We start from the raw sequence: 19,911 nt of genomic DNA on the forward strand, positions 1-19,911 counted from the left end.
CAAAACCATTGGGAGCAGGTTTCTGCTTGTCGATCACTGTTCCGCTGACGCGTATATTAACTTATATTGACAATAAAACTTAATTTTAAAAACCCGAGTCAAAACAGGATACGACATTTTAATAAGATACTAATCTATGTGCGGAAGAATACCGGAGTGATCGCCTTAAAGACGCCAAATCAAACCTGAGCGATGGATAAATGTCACTTTTATTAAAGACGCAGCAGACGCAGACGAGAAACAGTATAGAGCGGGTTGGATGGGGGAGCAACAAAAATACCCTCCCGGCTGCACACGCCGCTATTAATCGTGTTATACAATAGATTTAGCCTCATTTAAATACAACTCCGCTGACATAGGCGTTTCTGATTTTAGCTCTTTTCATCGCCGGGCTTCGGTAAATAGAGAGCCTTGTGAGCAAATCGAAACAAGGCCAGGGGAAATAAACAGAGCACTTTCGAACCCCATTGACGCACCTAAAGCTGAATAGGTCGTTGCTTGTCTGGAGCTACGAACAGATCTGACCTCATACAAAATCGATACGTGTGCCTTCGTTGTAGCACTAACTGCGGTTACTTCCTAGCGCTGTGCAAAATTAAATTTGCTGCTTTTATTGACTTCCTATATCTAAGTCCAGAAAAGCTCTGGAAACAGTTGTCACGAAATCGGAAATAATTAATGGCAACTAGTCGCAAATGTATATTCGTAATATGAAATTCCTACATTTTACATTAGCGGAGTATTTTTACAACCAATTATTGCAATGAGACTATACCTCCATCTGGCGGTAAAACGCATTGCCGCCTAGCATCAGTTCGCAAGTACTTGACATAATGTTAAAAGTAAATGCACTAAAATTAAATTTAAACTGCTTTAAAACGTTTGCGCCGACGTGTCCACTATTTTAAGTTGAATCGCAAAAAACTTGAACGAAAGCAAAATCCAAGCGAAACCACCGTCAAGTTAATTTCTTACCGCGACCTAATTATGTTTGGCGGAAGAAAATCACGTTATAATTGGCAGTGAACACTGGCCCTCCTTTGTCCACTCGCCTTTCAGACAAGGTGCAATTGAAATATTTCGTGTCAAATTAGCAGCAACGTCAATGGAAAACAGGTCGCAATTAACTTGTTAGGGAGGCAAGAAAACCATTTCGCGAAATAGGCGCGTGCCAGGCGCGCAAGGGCGAGGCAACTATATTGGGAACTTTAATCTAGAAATTACCCCTTATCCGTAAATGATTGAAATCATTTGTTGAAAGACAAAAACGTTTTCAGACTCTTTGCGAAAGCAGCGGGAAGCAACGTGTCACCCAATCACATTTAATTTGCCAGCTTGACATTAGGGATGTCCGACAATAACGGACTGGAGCCTAACATATTTGCTTTTACATCTTTAAATTAGGCCAAAAATATAGTTGGGGGACTTCGATTCGCCAATGGTTACCTTCCTGACAAGATTAACAAAATCCTACATATAGGCCAATGTAATATTAAGCGTATTTTGTTTCTGGGGTGTTACCTACACTCTGACCTATAATCTGCAATCTGCATAGCCCCCCGATCTGCAATCTGCATAGCCCCATTTTGGTAGATGTAATGTAAACCCTGAAGTTTTGATCCGGCATAGACTTTCGTACGCAATTACCCGGTTTTAATTGCCTGCTATAGACGATGTAAAGTGGTAGTATCAGTACCACGACACAATAGGATTGGCGACTAATATAGGCATTTTTACCATGTTTTTTGATCTAACGCAGCGTTTTCTACCTTAAAAATGAATTTATGACAAATAGTTAAGTTAACAACTAAACGTAGGAATTTCCTTTCTTTTATTTAATCACAGTAGTGACGTAATTTGGTATAGGATCGGCCGTACTTTTAATCTATCGGGTTTTGCTATCGGAACAAATTACACAGTTGTGTATATCTCTAGGACAACTAATCTAAGCGATATCTATGTTAAAGGAAAGTACTTTATAATATTGATCGTTACGGAATCTTACATTAAAACGCGGTAAAGGCCGCTACAGACGTTTGCATTGGCGGGTATTATGTGTAATAGGCAGTGTACCACCCTTGCTTATGACACTATGCTAAAATCGCTAGGTGGTGTCAGTGCCATAAAAACGTGAATGGCACAAACCCTAACATCTTGGGCATAAAACTATGTTTCAGTTTATCATGCTAAGTGAAAAAGCAACGTATGGCTAATGCTATATTACGATTTCGTTGGATGACGTTTGTAAGTAATATGTCTACATTACGTCCACAGCTTGGGTTAACATTATAGCAAACCTCTTTTAATTTAGATTAAACATCAATAACACCCTCACGACCGCCCTTAAGGAGGTGGAACACTACAAACCATCAGAGAGCGAACCCTGCCAAAACCCAAGCTATTTAGTTCCAGCTAGAAAACAAGTACGCCACTAGAACACTTAACGTAAGGAACGTGATAACATCCTGTGGAAGTTAACAAACTCGCAATGGGGCGCCTCACCCCAAGTGCTGCGAACATCTGCAATGGGTCTCTCCTACTCAGCCGCTAAGTACGCCTGTCCAGTCTGGGGAAGATCGGCACAAGCCAAGTCCATGGATCCTGTCGTGAACGACAGCTGTCGTCCAATTACAGGATGCTTAAAGTCAACTAGCACCAGCACCCTCCACCTGCTGGCAGGCATCGCCCCTCCGGAAACCCGCAGGGATGCAGCAAAGCGGAACATACTAAACAGATGTGCGATCCACGTCATGTGACCATCAACCGGCATCGTGGCGAGTCACGTCCAGAAAGAGTTGTTTGCATTGGGTGGAGCCCCTGGACCAAGAAGTGACTTTGCGGATTTCAATGAAAATGCACGTTGCTCGCGAACTGCCCCACAAATGTTCACTTGTTGCAAAATTGTTATTACTATAATCATTGTATGTATCGCTTTTGAAGCGTACAAACTTGGAAAAAGACAGTCGCTCACCGCTTCAATTTCCTTTGATTGATGAGCCATGCTCCAGATCAGACGAGGCAGTGTGTCAAAAAAGAAAACTCTTCGTTTAAAAATACCAACTTTGAAGACTCGAATATATATATATTTGTTGATTAAATAATACTAAGTGAAACAACTATTCACGATCTAATATGGAAAATATATTAACGTTTTTTGTGTCATTTTATTACTTTTCCTACCTATGCGTATAATTATCCAATAAGATGTAATAAATTATTGAAAGGCAAAATTCTAATTAAATTGTGTTTGCAAAGTTGTCCATTTTTAAATATTAATAAATAGTAGGCATAATCTAAGCCTCTCCCAAATCTCGTATGGATCCAAATTTGTCACTGAACCATGCCAATAGCAAGTTTTGCAAGCTTTCCACGAATTTGTTAGGACTATTCTTTCGCGCAAATCTATCCCGCAGTTTTAACTCATTAACCCTTTTAGTTAATGGTGTGAATGTTTAAATAGTATTCCGAAATAGTTTTTGTTATTCGGTAACAAAAAACACAAAAAACAACGGATACCATTAAATTCAAATTAAAACCGCTAGACGTCGCGACTGAACACCATTTTAACCGCGGTGACTTCAACAAAATTTTTTTTTAAAACGTGTATTTTTTCTTTTGGCTTTGTAAGGCACTTTGTCTTCTTAAATATGTATCATATTGACTTAAGTCTTAAGGGGTAAACGATATTCGCATGAGTTAAGCTGTAAGTATATGCACACTTCTAAAGTTAAAAACGTTAGGGGCCAAATTATGAATCAATAAACTATATATTTTTACGTGCTTTAAACTGATTGCATAACATATTTGTATATTACTTGTTAAACCAACTTAAAAATTACCCAAAAATTGCCCCAAAAATAGATCATACATTTATATAGCTTGGCAACTTTTATATAGCTTGGCAACTTTGATTTAGTATAGGTGAAGACAACGAAGGCGCTGTGGCCGATTTTAAATCGCTGTTCCAACTGTCATGAATCAATTTGGTTGCCGTTAGTTCGCGACGCATACAAAAGTTAAGTAATGTAACTAAAATCATAGTTACGATACCAGTTAAAAATCATGATATCCTAATATTCGAACTGTCTTGTATGGTGTCTGTGTCCATAATATAAAAAATATTGGTTGGTGGAGACGATATACTAATTATCCATATAGCAAACTCATCAAGCCGTTTTTTGGGAGTTCGTTTGATGAAAATATGAACCAAAGATATTGAACTCCACATATTTCCGTTATTTAGGAGAAAATATACTTGTGAGTAGAAAAAAAACTCCTTTAGTGAATGCCTGAATAGCTGCGCAATGCTGTCAATCATCGGCAAAGCACAAACAGATCACTGAACCATAAGAACAAACGCTTGGTCTACTTTTGCGCGGGCACTCTTATCATGCCACGCCAGCTTGACGCCCAAAGAAGTTGTCTCATTCAAAAGGAAAAGCACCAATAAGATTGCTAGCTGTCGAACTGGGCGCCATTTTACCGAAAATTAATCTTGGCTACACAAGAAAGATGGGAATACCACATTTCATATTCTTCATTAAAACTGTAATTTCCATTTGCATTTCTGACGCCTTTATAGTTATTTTTAAAGTAAGAAGGTTTTAAATTAAACCATAAACCACATGTGACAATTCGCTTTAACTGTCTTAATTGAAGAATTTTGAGTTCATGAAAATGAGAATAAATGCAAAGTTTGTGTTGATTAAAAAACACGGACAAAACATGATCACTACGCTATGTATTTTTTTAAGTTGGATTAAACTCAGACAGATATCGTAATGCATTGTCAGCAACTTAAAAATACCCAGTGTATCAAACAGGACATTCTTAACCAAGTCAAATTTTATGCAATTTACTAACTTTTGTTCCTAATCAGTTTTTTTAACAGTTATATTGAATTACAAGGTATGTTGTTGTTACTAAGACACACCAAGCTGATGTTAACTTATAAAAACGCCAGGAATTGAAGCAACTAAATTAGTTAAAAAAATCAGCCTTACAACAACATTTCGAAACAACCATATTAAATTAGTTAATTGTAAAGTCAATTTGTTTTTTAAAAGAACTTGTCAAGCCAAAAATGTTTTAAGACTGCTGTTTTATTTGAAATAAAAGCCTTCTGTTAGCACTTCTTTAAACTCGGCATTTCTACAGAGAGGAGAGCTATTTTAAAATTTACAAAAAGTTTTGGAGAAATACCAGCATTTTTTCCGCCGGCTAGAACTACTATACAAGTATTAGGAAGAAATGTCTTTTGGTTGGGAGAAAATTACTCGGCAACCTGAAAGATGCGGAACAGCGGCAGTCATCAAAAAGCACAAACAGCTTCCAAGGACAAACGGTTTCTTTAGTTTGCGCGTAATCGCGCGTGCGTGCTTGCCTCGCCATGCTGCTGGCTGTCCGAATGAGTTGCCTCACTTCGGAGGGGAAGTACCAACAAGAAAAGCAATCTTTTACCCTGTCGCCATTTTGTTGGAGAATTTAAAGTGCTCAGGGGTGCAGGATTGCTAATTGGTGGTGGCTGCGGAAAATATTTAAGGCCAGTGGCAGCCAACCAGTCAGAGGCTTTAATTCGTACTCAAAATTACTATGTTAGCAGAAAAAAGCCCCTATTAGACAAATCTCACCTTGATTTTAACTCACTTACACATATAATTTACAAAGCTAAATTTATTGGTAATGCTGCAATACGAACTATCATGAGCAGTCTATTAACACAAATTGTTAAAATCAGTGAATTAAGCAAAACGGTGACTAAGGTGAATTATCTGTACACTGCAATACATCATTGGCTGACAACCTCTGGAAGGATCGAATATTGTGCGAAGTCAACAATAAAATGCTCCAGTTTTATAGCCTAACAGCAATATATTTTCGGAAGAGAAATTTTGCTTGGTATGCTCTATTCAGTTAACTTACATTATTCTTAGTGAATTACTTTGGCTCCTCCCGAAGCAAATGTGGCAGCTACCTAGTGTTTTGTTAATTAGATGAAAAATTAAACAAAACAAAAAAGAAAACGCGCATTGCTAACTTTTTTTGTCAAAAATCCATCCCAGTTTGATTAAAATTAATTGTAAGTCGCGGGAAACCTTCCAAATAAAAATGTTTGCTCAAATGGTCGGGCATGAGAAGGCCACAACTCGTTGGCAGTGTTCAAAATATAACTGCATTAATTGCGTAAAAAAACTATTTCCTAATGACGATGTAATTAACTGGGTAAAAGTAAAAGCAATTTATAGCTATATTTTACGATTTATTACCTTGAAATTTGGTTTATCGTGTTCAAGCATGAAAAAAGGTTAATCCAGGTAGATATTGTAATATTACATTTTTATACCATTGAAATTCAACAAATGGAAATCTCTTAGCGGAACCATACCCCTTTGTAAAGCTTTGGTGGGAATACACGTTTATAAAACAACTACACAATGAAGAAATATTCCCAACACAAATTAATTTGTAAACGCATTTAAGTTCCAACAACGTTTTGAAAATAAACCTCAGGAGCGAACACAGCTTTAAGTAATCGACTTTAAAACATTTATTGGACCAGATGAACAGTGAAGGTGAAAAATAAAACAAGAAAGCAGAAACGTTGACACATATTAAAATTATTTAAAAAAAAATTGTCAAAAAATTCATTAAAAAGTTAACCAAAAAATGCTAAACTATTAATTGATCAAAAAAATAATTTGTACACCATTCATCAACTACAGATAAAAGTATTTTTCCGAATTTTTATTTAGTGATAACTGATAACCTAATTGCAACATATGCACGCCTAAGCTTATGAAACGAACGATTTAGGTGCTAACTCTGCTTAAACGTTTCCGTTTAAACTCCGTTAGGCACCAACCCCAATAAACAAGGTTGACGTTTAGCGCTTCTCAATTTTCAAAATAAAATCGCGATTTAAGCGGCGATAAGGTCGAGTGACAAACTGACAAAAACTGACCAAAGAAACTGGCGTTTCTACCAACTTAAATTTTGTGAAACTTCACGACAAGCAAATTACGTGACAATTATTACACTGAACAGTTCACAGTTTTACTTGTGAACGATAACTTACTCATAAATCAAAATAACAACGTGCCCACAAATATACCACTGACGATTTTTAAGTATTTCTGTTATATCAACTTCAAATTCTTAATTTGAAACAATTACCAGCCCCAAAACCAAATAACCGCAGTTAATAAAAATGTGATATTGCGACAATAGCACACATGCAAAAATGATTCGTTGAATTGCAATGCAATTAAAACAGATAGTTACTTATGGTGTTGTGGCGTTATCGCTATCGTGTATAGTTATATTGTGAGGGTTTTAAGAAATTTAAAAAAATCATTAGTGGCACTATCAATAGCAAACATAAAGTTTGTAACCATAGAACAATGTATCACATCCTTAAAATGTAAAACCTACAAAGTTTTGCAGACCAAAAACCAAACGAAGCATGTGCTGAATATAAAGAGTCAGGATAAGAAAATATCTAGAAACGACAAACGAGGCACACGACAAATCTACTTACATCGCGTCGACGCAAAAAAGCGCAAAACGGCACTACACGCTGTCGACAGCACTTTAACCGCTAGGTGAGAAATCAGGGTCGAAGCAATTCGTTCGGGTCGCCAATCATTCGCAGCAGCTCGTCGATCGAGTTCTGCTGACTAAAGGCCAAGAACGACTGCTCGCCTAGGGTGTTCTGAAGGATGGTTTTGGCCGCCAGCGACTCGACACACACGTTCACCAGGCTGTTTTGACCGGGTGTGCGCGGTTTGGTGCCGGCGTATAGCTTCACCTCGCTGGAAAGGCTTCGGGTGGCGCCGGCCTGCAAGCTTGTGATTAGGCTGCGGACGAACTGGCGATAGGAGAAGAGCTGCACGGGCTTGTAGCGCTCCATTTTGGTCGCTTGGCCGGGGTCCTTGGCAGCGTCGAAGTAGAACAAGACGGTCTGGCTCATGCGGTTGGCCCACAGACTCGCCTCATGGTCGCACTTTAGCGTAAAGCCTTGGTCGCATCGCGAGAGGATCTGCTTGACCGGTGCCTTGTCGCCGTGGTACAGCGGAAGGTTGACCGCGCGAGCGTGGATGTCGGCCGTGTCGACGTTGAAGGCCTCGATGATGGCCTGCTGAATCTGTACGTCGCCGTAGAACAGGCGCACGCCGTCGCGTAGATTAAAGACCTCGGTGTGCTGTAGGATGCCGTCGTACAACACGCTCACCTCGTACTTGAACATGTCTTCGGCTGTGCGCGAATCGTTTAGGTTTAAAGGTGGGTCATCCGACAAAAACCAATCAAACCGGATATGCAGCCGGTTTTATAAAATGCGCGCGTTTAAACGTATGTAAGGCTGAGTTTGTATTAATTTTACCTCAGATAATTTACCCTTAAGTCTCGCTCGGCCCGAACCCGGCGTTTGAGCGTGGAAAATATGTAAAAAATAATAAAAATTAATCTACTTGATATGGGCTAAGGTTGGTTTATTATCGAACAACGTACTTACATTTAATGTCGAAATTGTTTAGGAAGCTGCGAAACGAAGAACTCTCGTCGGAGCAGGTGAAGTTTTCACTGGGGCTCAAAGTCATTGAAATGTCCCTGCATTCTGCTTTAAGAATAAAGTTCAACAGCTTGAAAGAGAATTATTTCGTTGATTCAAATATTAGTTCTACAAAAAATCAAATTAAAGTACGATCATCTTTTGTTTGTATTTAATATCGGGATATCCGATAGTTGACCCATTTTATTCCGATACCGATACCCAGTATTTTGGATAAAAGTATCGCAAACAATTCGCCCAAAACAAGCAAAATAGATGAAATAGAAACGTTCAAATGTAGTTTTTTACTGGTTATTAGGCCGAAATTGCTTTAAAGTTAAGAAGTTAAGTTAACTTATGTAGTTAAACGACAATATTCTTTCTATTTTTTAACATAAATTACTGCGTTGAGCCGTTGACATACCTACCTATATATCATATATTGTTAATTTTGTCCCAAATATACGTTTTTAGTGCCTCTTAGGTAAAAAAAAAACTTCACGAAAAGTACGCCTATAGTTCGTTTATTTAGTTCACCCAACTTTTTTAACTTATAGTGAGCTTAAGAATTCATCTAGCGGCCGCTGAAAATAAATCCTATGAGTTGTTAAGGGGCATAATGATACAACAAATGTTAACAACAGCTTAAAAAATAATTCCAACGATAAAACCATGTAACCTTCATAACATAAAATTCGCCTATTCTAAGCAGTAAACTGGTGGCGACTGTCGCTTTCAAAAGTTCTAAATCTGTGAGGTGGGGTCAGTAATCTATTCCATAGGTAAATTTGAAAATGAAATGTGTTTTTATGCGGCTGAATGCAGAAGACGTGTTCATTGGGCAACATTCCTGCGTGACTCCCTTACCGGGGTTCGTTGGGCTGAAGATCAGCTCACTCTCCGAAATGTGCCCAATCGAAAACTCGCCACTCTGGTCGGACATGCTGTGCAAGGGGAACGTGCTATAGGGTGGAGGTGGCAGTTCGTCGCGGGTCAGTTGCTGTTCTTGCTGAAGTTCCGGGTTGCGCAGCTGCTGTGGCTGATGATGCAGTTGATGATGCGTAAGCTGCTGCTCCTGCGGATGCTGAACGTGATTTTGCTGGTGCTGTGCGACCACGTCGTGAAGAGAACGCTGTAGGAAGCCACTGTGGCCGACGGGTTGGTGCGACGATGTGGTGGTGAAGCCGGGCGAAGGCGTTGAATTGCTCATGTCGTGATAGGTGGTGGGCGAGCGTACTTGCTGCTGATGCTGGGTGTGTTGAGGCTGGTGCTCGACCTTCATTTGATTGCCGCCCGGGCTCGAAGCAAACGCCTGCCGGGGTAAACGCGAACGTTTAGCATTCGAATCGGAAACGAGTGAAGTTTATCAAAGCTTTATATTATGTGGGTAGGCTCCACTTGCGTGCCAATTTTTTTAGCAGAACAGCGTTCGATTAACGTTAACGCACTCAAATCGATTAACGCACTCAAATCCATTCATAAATTGTTTTGTTGCTATGAGTCTGTTATTGGCCTGCATCATTTCCTTGTACGTAATACACACAAATAGGCTTGGACGGCAAAGCGCCATATGCGTTGGAAAAAAGCAAAGGCACTTCAGACACCAATTCGTGGTTTAGAGTTTAGAATACGTTTTACCCATAAAATATTTTTTGCTAACCTCTTAGTATATTTGCACAACAAGGTACACTAATGTTTGCCACTACGTAACAACTTTTAGTGGAACATGAAGAATAATTATTAATATTTAGTTATTTCTGTATATGAAGTAAGCAGTTTACTGGCAAACAACAATAATACATGGCATATTTTAAAAAACTATTGATAGAATAAAATATATCAGATGCCTGTGGTTAGGAAATACGCCACTTATCTAACATAAGGAAACAAATGTATACAATGTATAACATTTACCTGATGAGGTTGTATCCCGTTATGTGACATCTGTTGTATGTGAGAATATCCATTACCATGTACATTTTGTTCTGTAAAATTTAATGCCAACAATTAATTAATTGCATTTAGTAAGATATAGCTAAAATATTAATAACATATAATTAATAAAGAAACGGTACCTGACGGAAAGGCCAATGGTGAATAAGAACTTGGCGGTGATGTTTTGACATTCTTGCAATCATGGGAATGTTTCCTGCGCTTGTTTTTTTCTGAAAATACAAACTCTGTCTAGGATATTTTGTTGGAATCATATAAACCAGAGGTTCTCAAACTGTGCATTGCAATGGCCTGGTGCGGCATTTTAATCTTTTATGGGCATCACACAATGATCCTGGATCACACATTAGGTGCAGTGATAAAATGCATCCAGATACCATTATTTCCTGACGTAGGCATTTAATCTTATTATTTAAAACTGTTCCTGTGGATTACGATTTAACAATCACATTTCTCAATTCTAAATCACTTCGGCATGCGGCAAATAAGCGCTTGAAAAGTTAGTTATATGAGTGAGTGCCTTAATTGTACTTTCGCAATTCGTGAATGAACCTATAATTTTGTGTTTGAAGGTTTAATTTTACACTCTTGTGCAAGACCACCTATCCACCTGCCACACCTAATATAGGTTATCTACACAGCTGGTGCTATTTTTTGTATATGGGTGCGTCACAAAATCAACAAACTTTTAGATTGCATGGAAAAAAGTTTGAGATCCACTATAATAAACTTTCAGTAAAAAAATTCTGCAGTTTTCACAGTAAGTCTTTTTTACATAACAAACAAACTAAATGGATAACCATTGTTTAAAAATAAGGCTGTTAAATTATTGTTACCTTTTACTTCATCTGGTTTAAGGACTCTATAAGTTTTAAAGTTTCCAGTTTGCTGGTCCATTAGGCTATCTTTCTTTATTTCTTCAAAGTCAATTGATTTGTGTAAAGCGCATCTAAAATTTCCTTTAAGCTTTTTTTCATCAGGTGGATTGTTTTCATCGTACTTGTCTTTGTGCTTGGCCCATTCCTGAAAAATGGGATATTAAGATCAATATAAAATATAGGGTTTGAGATATGATCTAATTCCCAATGGTAAAATAACAATTTTGATTTTTTTGTAACAATTAGACAAACATTTTAAAGATCAGTCATAAAAAACACTAAAAATCGAAATCATTATCATCCAAACCAAGTTATAAAATTAATAATATATGAATAAACTTTTAAAATTAGTATGACAGCAGTAGCATATTCAACCTAATTATCTTATAAAGGAAAGGTAAAAATAACAACATATTTCACAAATATAAGTCAATAATTGTAATTTACCCTAAAAATCTCATAATGCCTTTCCCAGTTAGGGTGATGTTTGGCCGTCCATGGAATTTTAAAAAGACCCTTCGATTTGTCCACCCACTCCAAACCATCAAAATTACCATGCTCAATTTTTTTTAAAAGCCATTGCCTTAAGGGAAGTTTAAATTCTTGCTCCTCAGCATGATAGGATCGGGAGTTCATGTTTCACCAGCAATTAATTTTTAGCATATAATACCTATACCCAAATTTACTAAAATACTATATATGATACAAATTAAAAAAATACAAGTAAAAAATCAAAATATATATTTTACATTTTTAAACTGACATTATTTATTTTCAAATTTCACTTAGTTCACACTTTGTACAGCTATGCACCAAACAGTTCTGCGCGACAGAATTTTTAAAAACCTTTAAGAAAGAGAGAGACAAACAGAAGAAAAAGGCAATGTGATCAAATTTTGAAATCAACTGTTGGTTCCCGTTATCCGTTTTAAAAATCAATTCATAATCTATTGTGACTAGGTATAATAAATTTAACTTGTAGTTTAAGACTCTGGTATCATGTTTCTTATATATCCTAATTTATAAATATTTGTACAATTAGCAAAATTTTAGTATTAAAATAAAAATTCAGTACTAAATACAAAAACAATCCAGTGGTATTCTATTAAATATAAATTATCTGATTATACTAATATTCAACTTTATATACTAATTAAACCACCATTTAAAAATGTAATAAAACAATTAAAGAACATAAACAATTTTGTATTGGCTAACCAAAATCTACATCTATAGATAATAAAACATATAGGGACTTTGAATCTTGTTGTTAACAATCTATAAAAATAAAAGAAGCTGCTTCGGTACACATTGCACAACTAATAAACTTGTTCATACACTAACACCTCAATACTTTTTTTAAACTGCGTTAGTTATCACTTGAGACCTCCATATATCTTTGTGTTAAACTTTAAATACTTAAAAGCTAAAATTAATAATAGACATGCACTTGTTTACCTAGTCTAGTACTATTGTAGATAGAAAGGCACTTAATGTGACAGTTTAATAATTTCATGTTTAATGTTTTGTTAGTGAAATCCTAAGCACATAAATGTCTTTCCATCTTTTATTTTATGACCCTGCAAATCCTTAACACCAACACGGACAAAGTTGAAAAACAAATTTAAGGTTATATAATAATAAAGATTTCCAAAATGCAATTTGTTGCATCAATACAAGAATAAAACTGATATTTGTTGCATGACTACACAGCAGACTTACTACAGAAATTCGAAATGAACTCAAGTATTATTTTCTAAACTTTAAAAAATTTTTTTCCATTTGGTCTGGTACGCTAGACTAAAACGCCGTGCTGAAATTTCGCCCAGTTCCAATGCGAACTGTGTGAGCTACAGGCGTTTTACGATTATCGTGATTGGTTATGAATATGAATATTGGTTTTCGTCGATTTAAACCCTTATCCCCCATATCAGTGGCATCGTGTGAAGCATCGTGGGAAAGGTGTGATCAAGGTCTACCCCAATTTGTTGGTTAAACGGTTGGCAAGTGAAAATTTCTCTTCATTTTGAGGGGATGCTACTGGGAGCAAAAATGGCGATTATATCGCATGGCTAAATATGAATATAAATATCGGTTATCGTCGATTTAAACCCTTATCCCCCATATCAGTGGCATCATGTGTAGTATCGTTGAAAAGGTGTGTTCAAGGTCTACCCCAATTTGTTGGTTAAATGGTTGGCAAATGTTTTTATATTTTAATATTCGGCAAATATTAATATTCAATATTAATATTTTTTTAAATTTTAAATTTTTTTTTTTGATATTCCTAAAATATAGACCTGTATTAGTGTGGTTGTAAAATTTTTTTTTTCTAGATGCTGAATAAATATGTTTATTTTGCCTTTGAAATTGTAGGATGAGATAGGGCGAGATTTTGTAGGTCGGCTAGCTCTTGGTTAAATAATCTTAATAACATCTTCTGAGTTTGTCTAGAATAGACATAGACACAGGCTTACAATCAATCCTTATAAACCTGCAGCTTATTTCCCTTTGGTAGATATTGCATGTCTACATTTTCACTGTATAACTAAAATGATATAGATTAAACAACATACTTATACAAATAAATCCAACCCGGTCTGCATTTTATGGCACTATTTGCCATATTTCGGGAGTGCAAAACAAGTTTTTTTGTTTTTTGCGAAACAAGTTTTTTGCACACCTGAGTTCAAAATCCTTTCACAATTCCATTTTTATTTGGGTGTGCATTATGCTAAACAGTGCTTCTTAAACTTTTTTAGTTTTGTTCACCCCGAGCACACATCTCCAGATTTCATTCACCCTTGTCTCATGATATGATAAAACTATCTCGTCTATATATAACAGCTGAACATGTTAATCATCCATTTCTGACGGTTCACCCTTATTCACCCCATTTAGTTGGTTCACCCCTGCAATAATTTTATTCACCCTGGGGTGAACATATTAACCTGATTAAGAAGCACTGTGCGCTGTGCATACAACTTGTATTAAAAATATATCGGGTATATGCGCTTGCCAGTGCAACAGGTGGCAGACTGGATTCCAACTTAAGTTTGCAATAAACGACAATTTCCAATCAGGTAAAAAAGGTGAAAACGCCATAATAAATTGCTGACCATGCAAATATAAAAAATTGTCAACGTTTAAGCGACTGCCAAAAGGAGTTTATAACATTTGCTGCTTTTAAAAAGGCTGTGTAGGTATAGTTCAACCATAAACAATCATTACGTCACGCGAGAAACAGATCCGCTCGTAGGGAAATCCCCAGCTCGTCGAGGCCGCTCCGCTCATAACAGTGTTTCTAAACCTTTTTAGCGCTTGTCCCCTTGAGCTTTATACAATTTTGCCGTACCCTTGTCTACAAATAATAAAAAATTAAACTGAGTGTTTTTTTTAAACAGTCTTGTAACACAAACAATCAGACAATTTACTAATGGCTTATTGTTGTTGCTTTTCATAAATTACGCATTCTTCACAAATATGCCTTAATGGTGCATTTCACAGTGCATGTCGTACCCGTGCTTTTGGTGCTTCGTATCACCAAGGGGTGGGCTACACGTACCCCTGGTTAAAAAACCCTACATTAGAGTCTTATATCATATACCTCTACAGCAGTGGTTCTCAACCTTTTCAGTTTACGGACCGGTACAGTTTTAAAACAAGTTTTGCGGACCGGTGGACCTTTAAAAATCAAAATCAACCCAAAAATGGAATTACGACAAAAGTATATGCAACTTAAAAGCAAATAATGGAAACGTCAATTTAATAAGCAATTTGCTTCGGTCTTTTTGATATCATAGGTGTTTTACGTGGTTCATTGAGTTTTTCACCAACAACTGGTTTTAAAGCTTAAGACTTGATGTAGCCTACTACAACACTTGCACCATCGTAACGAACAATAAAGTCCAAAGTAGACTATTCACGTTATGTTGGCGTCACAATGCAGCAAATTACGGAACTGGCGAAGTTCTACATTTGATGGACAAGCTTTTAACATCTTGGATTTTGCAATGCGATATAAAATTGTAATATATTAGGCGGACGGGCGGTTGAGAACCACTGCTCTATAGGACTAGTAATTTAATGGTTGCTACGTGAACATTATATATTTTGGCATATAATCTGTTTATTTATGCTAATAAATTTAACACGTTATTTACTATTGACTTGACTTAAATATATTTCTTGTTACGGTACTTCTTAAATCTTACTTTCAAGACATTTATAGTCTTTTCAACATTACCTGTATACCACACTGGTAACAATAATGCTAACAACTATATGCACTCTTTAAATTATTAGGGGCTAAAAAATATAAACATTGATTGATTAGTAACATAAAAAGAAATGTAAGACAAAGTGCTATACTTTTGGTAAGTGTGCAAAGTGGGCATCTAATACATATAGGTACTATACATTTTTTTTAATCCTTTGTCTACCTGTCCGTCTGTCACTGTGCAAGCTCACATTGCAAAATTTTGTCGTTCCCAGTTTTACGTAACATTTTTTAATATAGAAGGTGATTATTCTATTTGGGTTCATCTAAAACAGGGCTTCTCAAAACTGTCATTACGTCATTGTCAAGGTAATTGGAACGTGCGTATTAAATCGTTTGTTAGACATATTTCTTCTTCGTTAAGTTGTTTCTACCTCTTTGCCCTCGATAACTTGCCATGCCAAGGATGGCCAAACCGCGGCTCTTACATTTAAGTTGTATTTAATTTTTTTAGGAGGTCCGGTGTAATTTTATGTGTGCTTAGTGCGTATACTCGTCGAACTTTCTAAAAACAGCTTAGCACAGGGGTGGGCAAATGTATTTAATGAAAGAGCCATTTGCAGAAAATACAAGCACCAAAGAGCCTCAAAATTATTTCAATCCTAAAATGGTAAACAATGCAAGGGGCCGCAGTGATAACAGAATTGTAATATAGCAAAACGGAAATAATCAACATAGTAATAACGGTAATAGCAAAATAACACGCACAATATTTATTAATATCAGTCTTTTGTTAACTAACTCTTCGGACTCTATGTCTCGTGTTACGTCATAAACGAAATACTGGCCTAAATAAAGAAAAGAAAAAGAGAGAAACGTTTATAAACGGTACTCTTGGCAACGATACTATATATAGGACAAACGGCCATATACAAAGATTACATTTTTTAACAAACACTTAAGCTGCATTGGAAAATGATTGTAGTGACTTAAAGCAAAATCTTTCTGGTATATCTCGATCTTTAGGTGCTTTTCGCTCTGATAGCTTTAAAATATATTTACTTGGCATATTCTTAGTTGGCATTGCCCCAGTTTGAAGAAACTTTCGTTTTTTTGCTGAAATGTATAAAACATAAAAACAATGATCTACAACTAATGTACAAATACAAAAGCATTACAACATGTGTACAAATTTTAAAAAGTGATGATGCAAACAAGTAAACTAATATTCAAAGATAGACTGATATATCATTTTCCGATAATATTATTAGCTGACATTTCGCTCGTACTAGTATGTTGGTTTTACTAAATTCACTTTAATATTGTATTTTATAAATACTACAGCATTTCTTTTAAACTTACAATATTTACAACTTTTGGAAAATAATACACTTACTTTGAACAAAATCCTTATCTGAAAAATGTTTTCCGCATATCTTAACGGAATCTTTTTTATAGAGCTGTTTAATGCCATTATCAGCTCTCAGGGAGAGTATAATACATTCCAGTTGTTCAGCCCATTCTCTTCTCTCTACAGAACAACACCTTTTAGCGGGCACCGAGTGTAGTGGGTCTGGCCGTTTACTTTCACATCCTGGTATGCAGCAATGGTTTGACATTGTACTAACCTAACTATAAGCTGTCGAAAAACTAAGAAAATCATTAGAAATTTTGTTGGTAGGCTTCATGCAATCAGATTGAAAGATGTGATGTAAAGAGTTACAGGGTGGGGCATTGTGAGTATTTTTATGACTTTGGGGGGCAGCAAGCCAATATTAGGGGCTTTCGTTAAATTTAATCTTATCCTGAATACTGGTTAAATGTAATGTCGCAGTAAAAACATCGCCTATATTTTAACCTATTTTTATAAAGGTATTAATGTATTAATAAAATCATCATGTCTTTTAATTAGAATAATATTAAGCTTCAGAGCTACTTTATACACAAACTCATCGCTTCTTAACCAGCGGCGCACTGATACGGCATGTACCGTTGCCAGGTGCGCCGCGGACAAGTGGATACAATAGTCCTGTATAAAAACATATGCTTTTTTCAAGTATAAAACATATGTTTTTTTTAACAGTTTTTATTTTATCCTTTGACTTAGCCATTTACCCAACGGTTGTTTAAAAATAAAGCAACTATATAACTTATAACATACAAACTTGCATGTATTTTAAAAAGAAAAATGGTATAATAAAAATTAGGAAATCGCTTCGGTCACTAGTTGCACCACCAGGATTTTGTCGGTCTACAGAAGCGCCATGATGCAAAAAAGTTTGAAAAACACTGCACAAACTATGTTTTGATAAAGATTACACAACTTGTATTCTGGTTGGTTGATGCATGGTAGTAGCCTAGACCAGGGCTCCGCAACCGGGGTCTGCTATGAAACCATGACAGTGCCGCGCCGAAGGTTTTTTTAAATACCTTTGTAAAATGATTGGCATTTTTGATCTGATTTTCATCCCGTCGGTTTGTAAAGTACATTTAATCTTTGCTGAGCCATAAAAAGAATAATGACAAGTTCAACTCATAACAGTTAGGTTTTATTTTCCAAACGCTATCTGTTCGAAAGGACGAAGATTCTTGTCTTAATGCTTGTTTAAACAAAATCAGTTACGGACAAGAATGGCTTTTGATCTTGCTTAGACCATTATTTCCAGCAAGTATGGATAAATATCAAATATTTGAGGCAACAATTAGCCAAAGGTGCAAAGGGTTAAAAAAATTGGCACCGGCCTAGAATCCTACCACAACGTTGAAACAGTTATTAAAGCAATGCACAACAATTGGTTAAAAAAAAATAGCCCACAACATCAATAAAACCTCGGAAATTAACCAAAATGACTAAAATTAGACAAATCCGGCAACTCTGCCACATCTTTTGTCCTTAACAACCAATAGAAATCATTCAACCTTAACCAAATCTATGTGGAGCGTGAAGCTGCAGAATGATCTGATTGGTCAACCGATAAGTGTCCGATCATGGTTATATAGTATCATTGCTCTTGGTAACCTTTACATATTTTTTTGAAATTTTACGATTCAACTAGAAGAGCCACAAAACACATGCCGGAGAGCCGCATGCGGCTCGCGAGCCGCAGTTTGCCCACCCCTGGCTTAGCATATTTAAAAAAATCCCCATATGAACCTCGATGGATTGATTCCGAATTCAGCCTTGCTTCTGAAATAAAGTTTAAAGCAGTAAGTGTCGATTTCATTGTGGATCAATTTCTAAAGCAGTGTTTCTTAACCTTTTCTTCGCAGGGACTTAAATACTAAGCGCAAGTAAAACAACCAAGCAATTATTGTTCATAATAATCAATCTTAATAAATCTAACCATGTGAACTACCGAAACATAGGTTGATCTAAGCCAGGGATGTCCAATCCGCGGTCCGCCTGATGTTTACGTGCGGCCCACAACTTATTTACACTTTCAGTATAGCCTTTATTTTACATTTTTTGGCGGTAATGAGACTAAGGATTTGTTTTCTTTTGCGACACACTGATAAAATATTGTAACCCATAGCATCCTCTTCGGTGAGAAAAAAACGTATATTTTGTTGAATTATTTGATGTAAAACGGTTATTTTCTTTACACTTAAAAATGAAATGATCTAGTAAATAATACTTGTGTTAATGATATTTGTAATATCAAGTCTATTTTCCCGCTGCAATAGTACGTTCTCATTAACGCTGACTCGTTTTCCATGCACGAAAGTACAAAGCAGCTGAAAACACACCGCTAAAATGCCAAGAGAACAGGTTCAGGCTAGGATTTTAGGCCGAATTAAAGCCCTAATACTGAACGTCTATGAAAATAAAGTAGAAACACGAGAGCCACTGCTTATGAGGTACTAATGCAGTGAGACACAATTAAAAAAAATTAAATCAATATATGAATGTTTGCAATGTTTAACCGCCCACTTAAAAATTTTAGTGTTAAAATAATAAAGTGTATATCGTGTCAAAATACCATAGAAAACGCCTAAACAAGTGGTTGTCAGATTTTTAGCTTAGTTTATTCCAATAAAAACAGGTTATGTCGTGCAATCAATAAATGAATAAACAACCCTAAACTGACCAGATGATTTGCTTTTAAATAAAGATTAAAACTTTAAAACTTTTTCTATTTAATGAAACATATGTACACACATATATGTGTGCTTACAACTGAGATCTAGCCCTTCTGAAGCTGCTTTTTGACCAACGATAACGGCTTACGTATTATTAGTACACCGAAAAGCCATTGCAGACTCACCGAATCTGTCGATCAATGATGCAAGCAGAGCAGACTAGAAAAACAACT

General features: G+C 36.3%; 1 protein-coding gene across 2 annotated transcripts; it reads right to left on the reverse strand.

Moving 5' to 3' along the window:
• Positions 1-6,529: 6,529 nt before the first annotated feature.
• On the reverse strand, positions 6,530-12,624 carry LOC146160924 (uncharacterized). Of its 2 annotated transcripts, none has more exons than XM_083384533.1 (7): positions 11,827-12,624; positions 11,338-11,524; positions 10,624-10,713; positions 10,463-10,533; positions 9,416-9,860; positions 8,513-8,614; positions 6,530-8,253 (listed from the first exon to the last, which is right to left on the reverse strand). In XM_083384533.1, the coding sequence occupies exons 1-7, from the start codon at positions 12,013-12,015 to the stop codon at positions 7,610-7,612; spliced, it is 1,728 nt and encodes a 575-aa protein (XP_083240659.1). In that variant the 5' UTR covers positions 12,016-12,624; the 3' UTR covers positions 6,530-7,609. The 2 variants fall into 2 exon arrangements, with proteins under 2 accessions (XP_083240659.1, XP_083240658.1); XM_083384532.1 differs by having other exon boundaries at positions 8,513-8,617.
• Positions 12,625-19,911: the final 7,287 nt, after the last annotated feature.

Source organism: Ascidiella aspersa, chromosome 3 (assembly GCF_963924565.1).
Source record: "Ascidiella aspersa chromosome 3, kaAscAspe10.2, whole genome shotgun sequence".
NCBI lineage: Eukaryota > Metazoa > Chordata > Ascidiacea > Phlebobranchia > Ascidiidae > Ascidiella > Ascidiella aspersa.

Bases quoted from the DNA above. Each gene is read 5' to 3' on its own strand.
- LOC146160924 (XM_083384532.1), bottom strand. From the start codon at position 12,015: ATGAACTCCCGATCCTATCATGCTGAGGAGCAAGAATTTAAACTTCCC. The intron at 10,534-10,623 runs GTACCGTTTCTT...TAAATTTTACAG, and splicing joins ACCATTGGCCTTTCCGTCAG to AACAAAATGTACATGGTAAT. The intron at 8,618-9,415 runs GTAAGGGAGTCA...TTATTCTTAAAG, and splicing joins CTTCAGCCCAACGAACCCCG to CAGAATGCAGGGACATTTCA.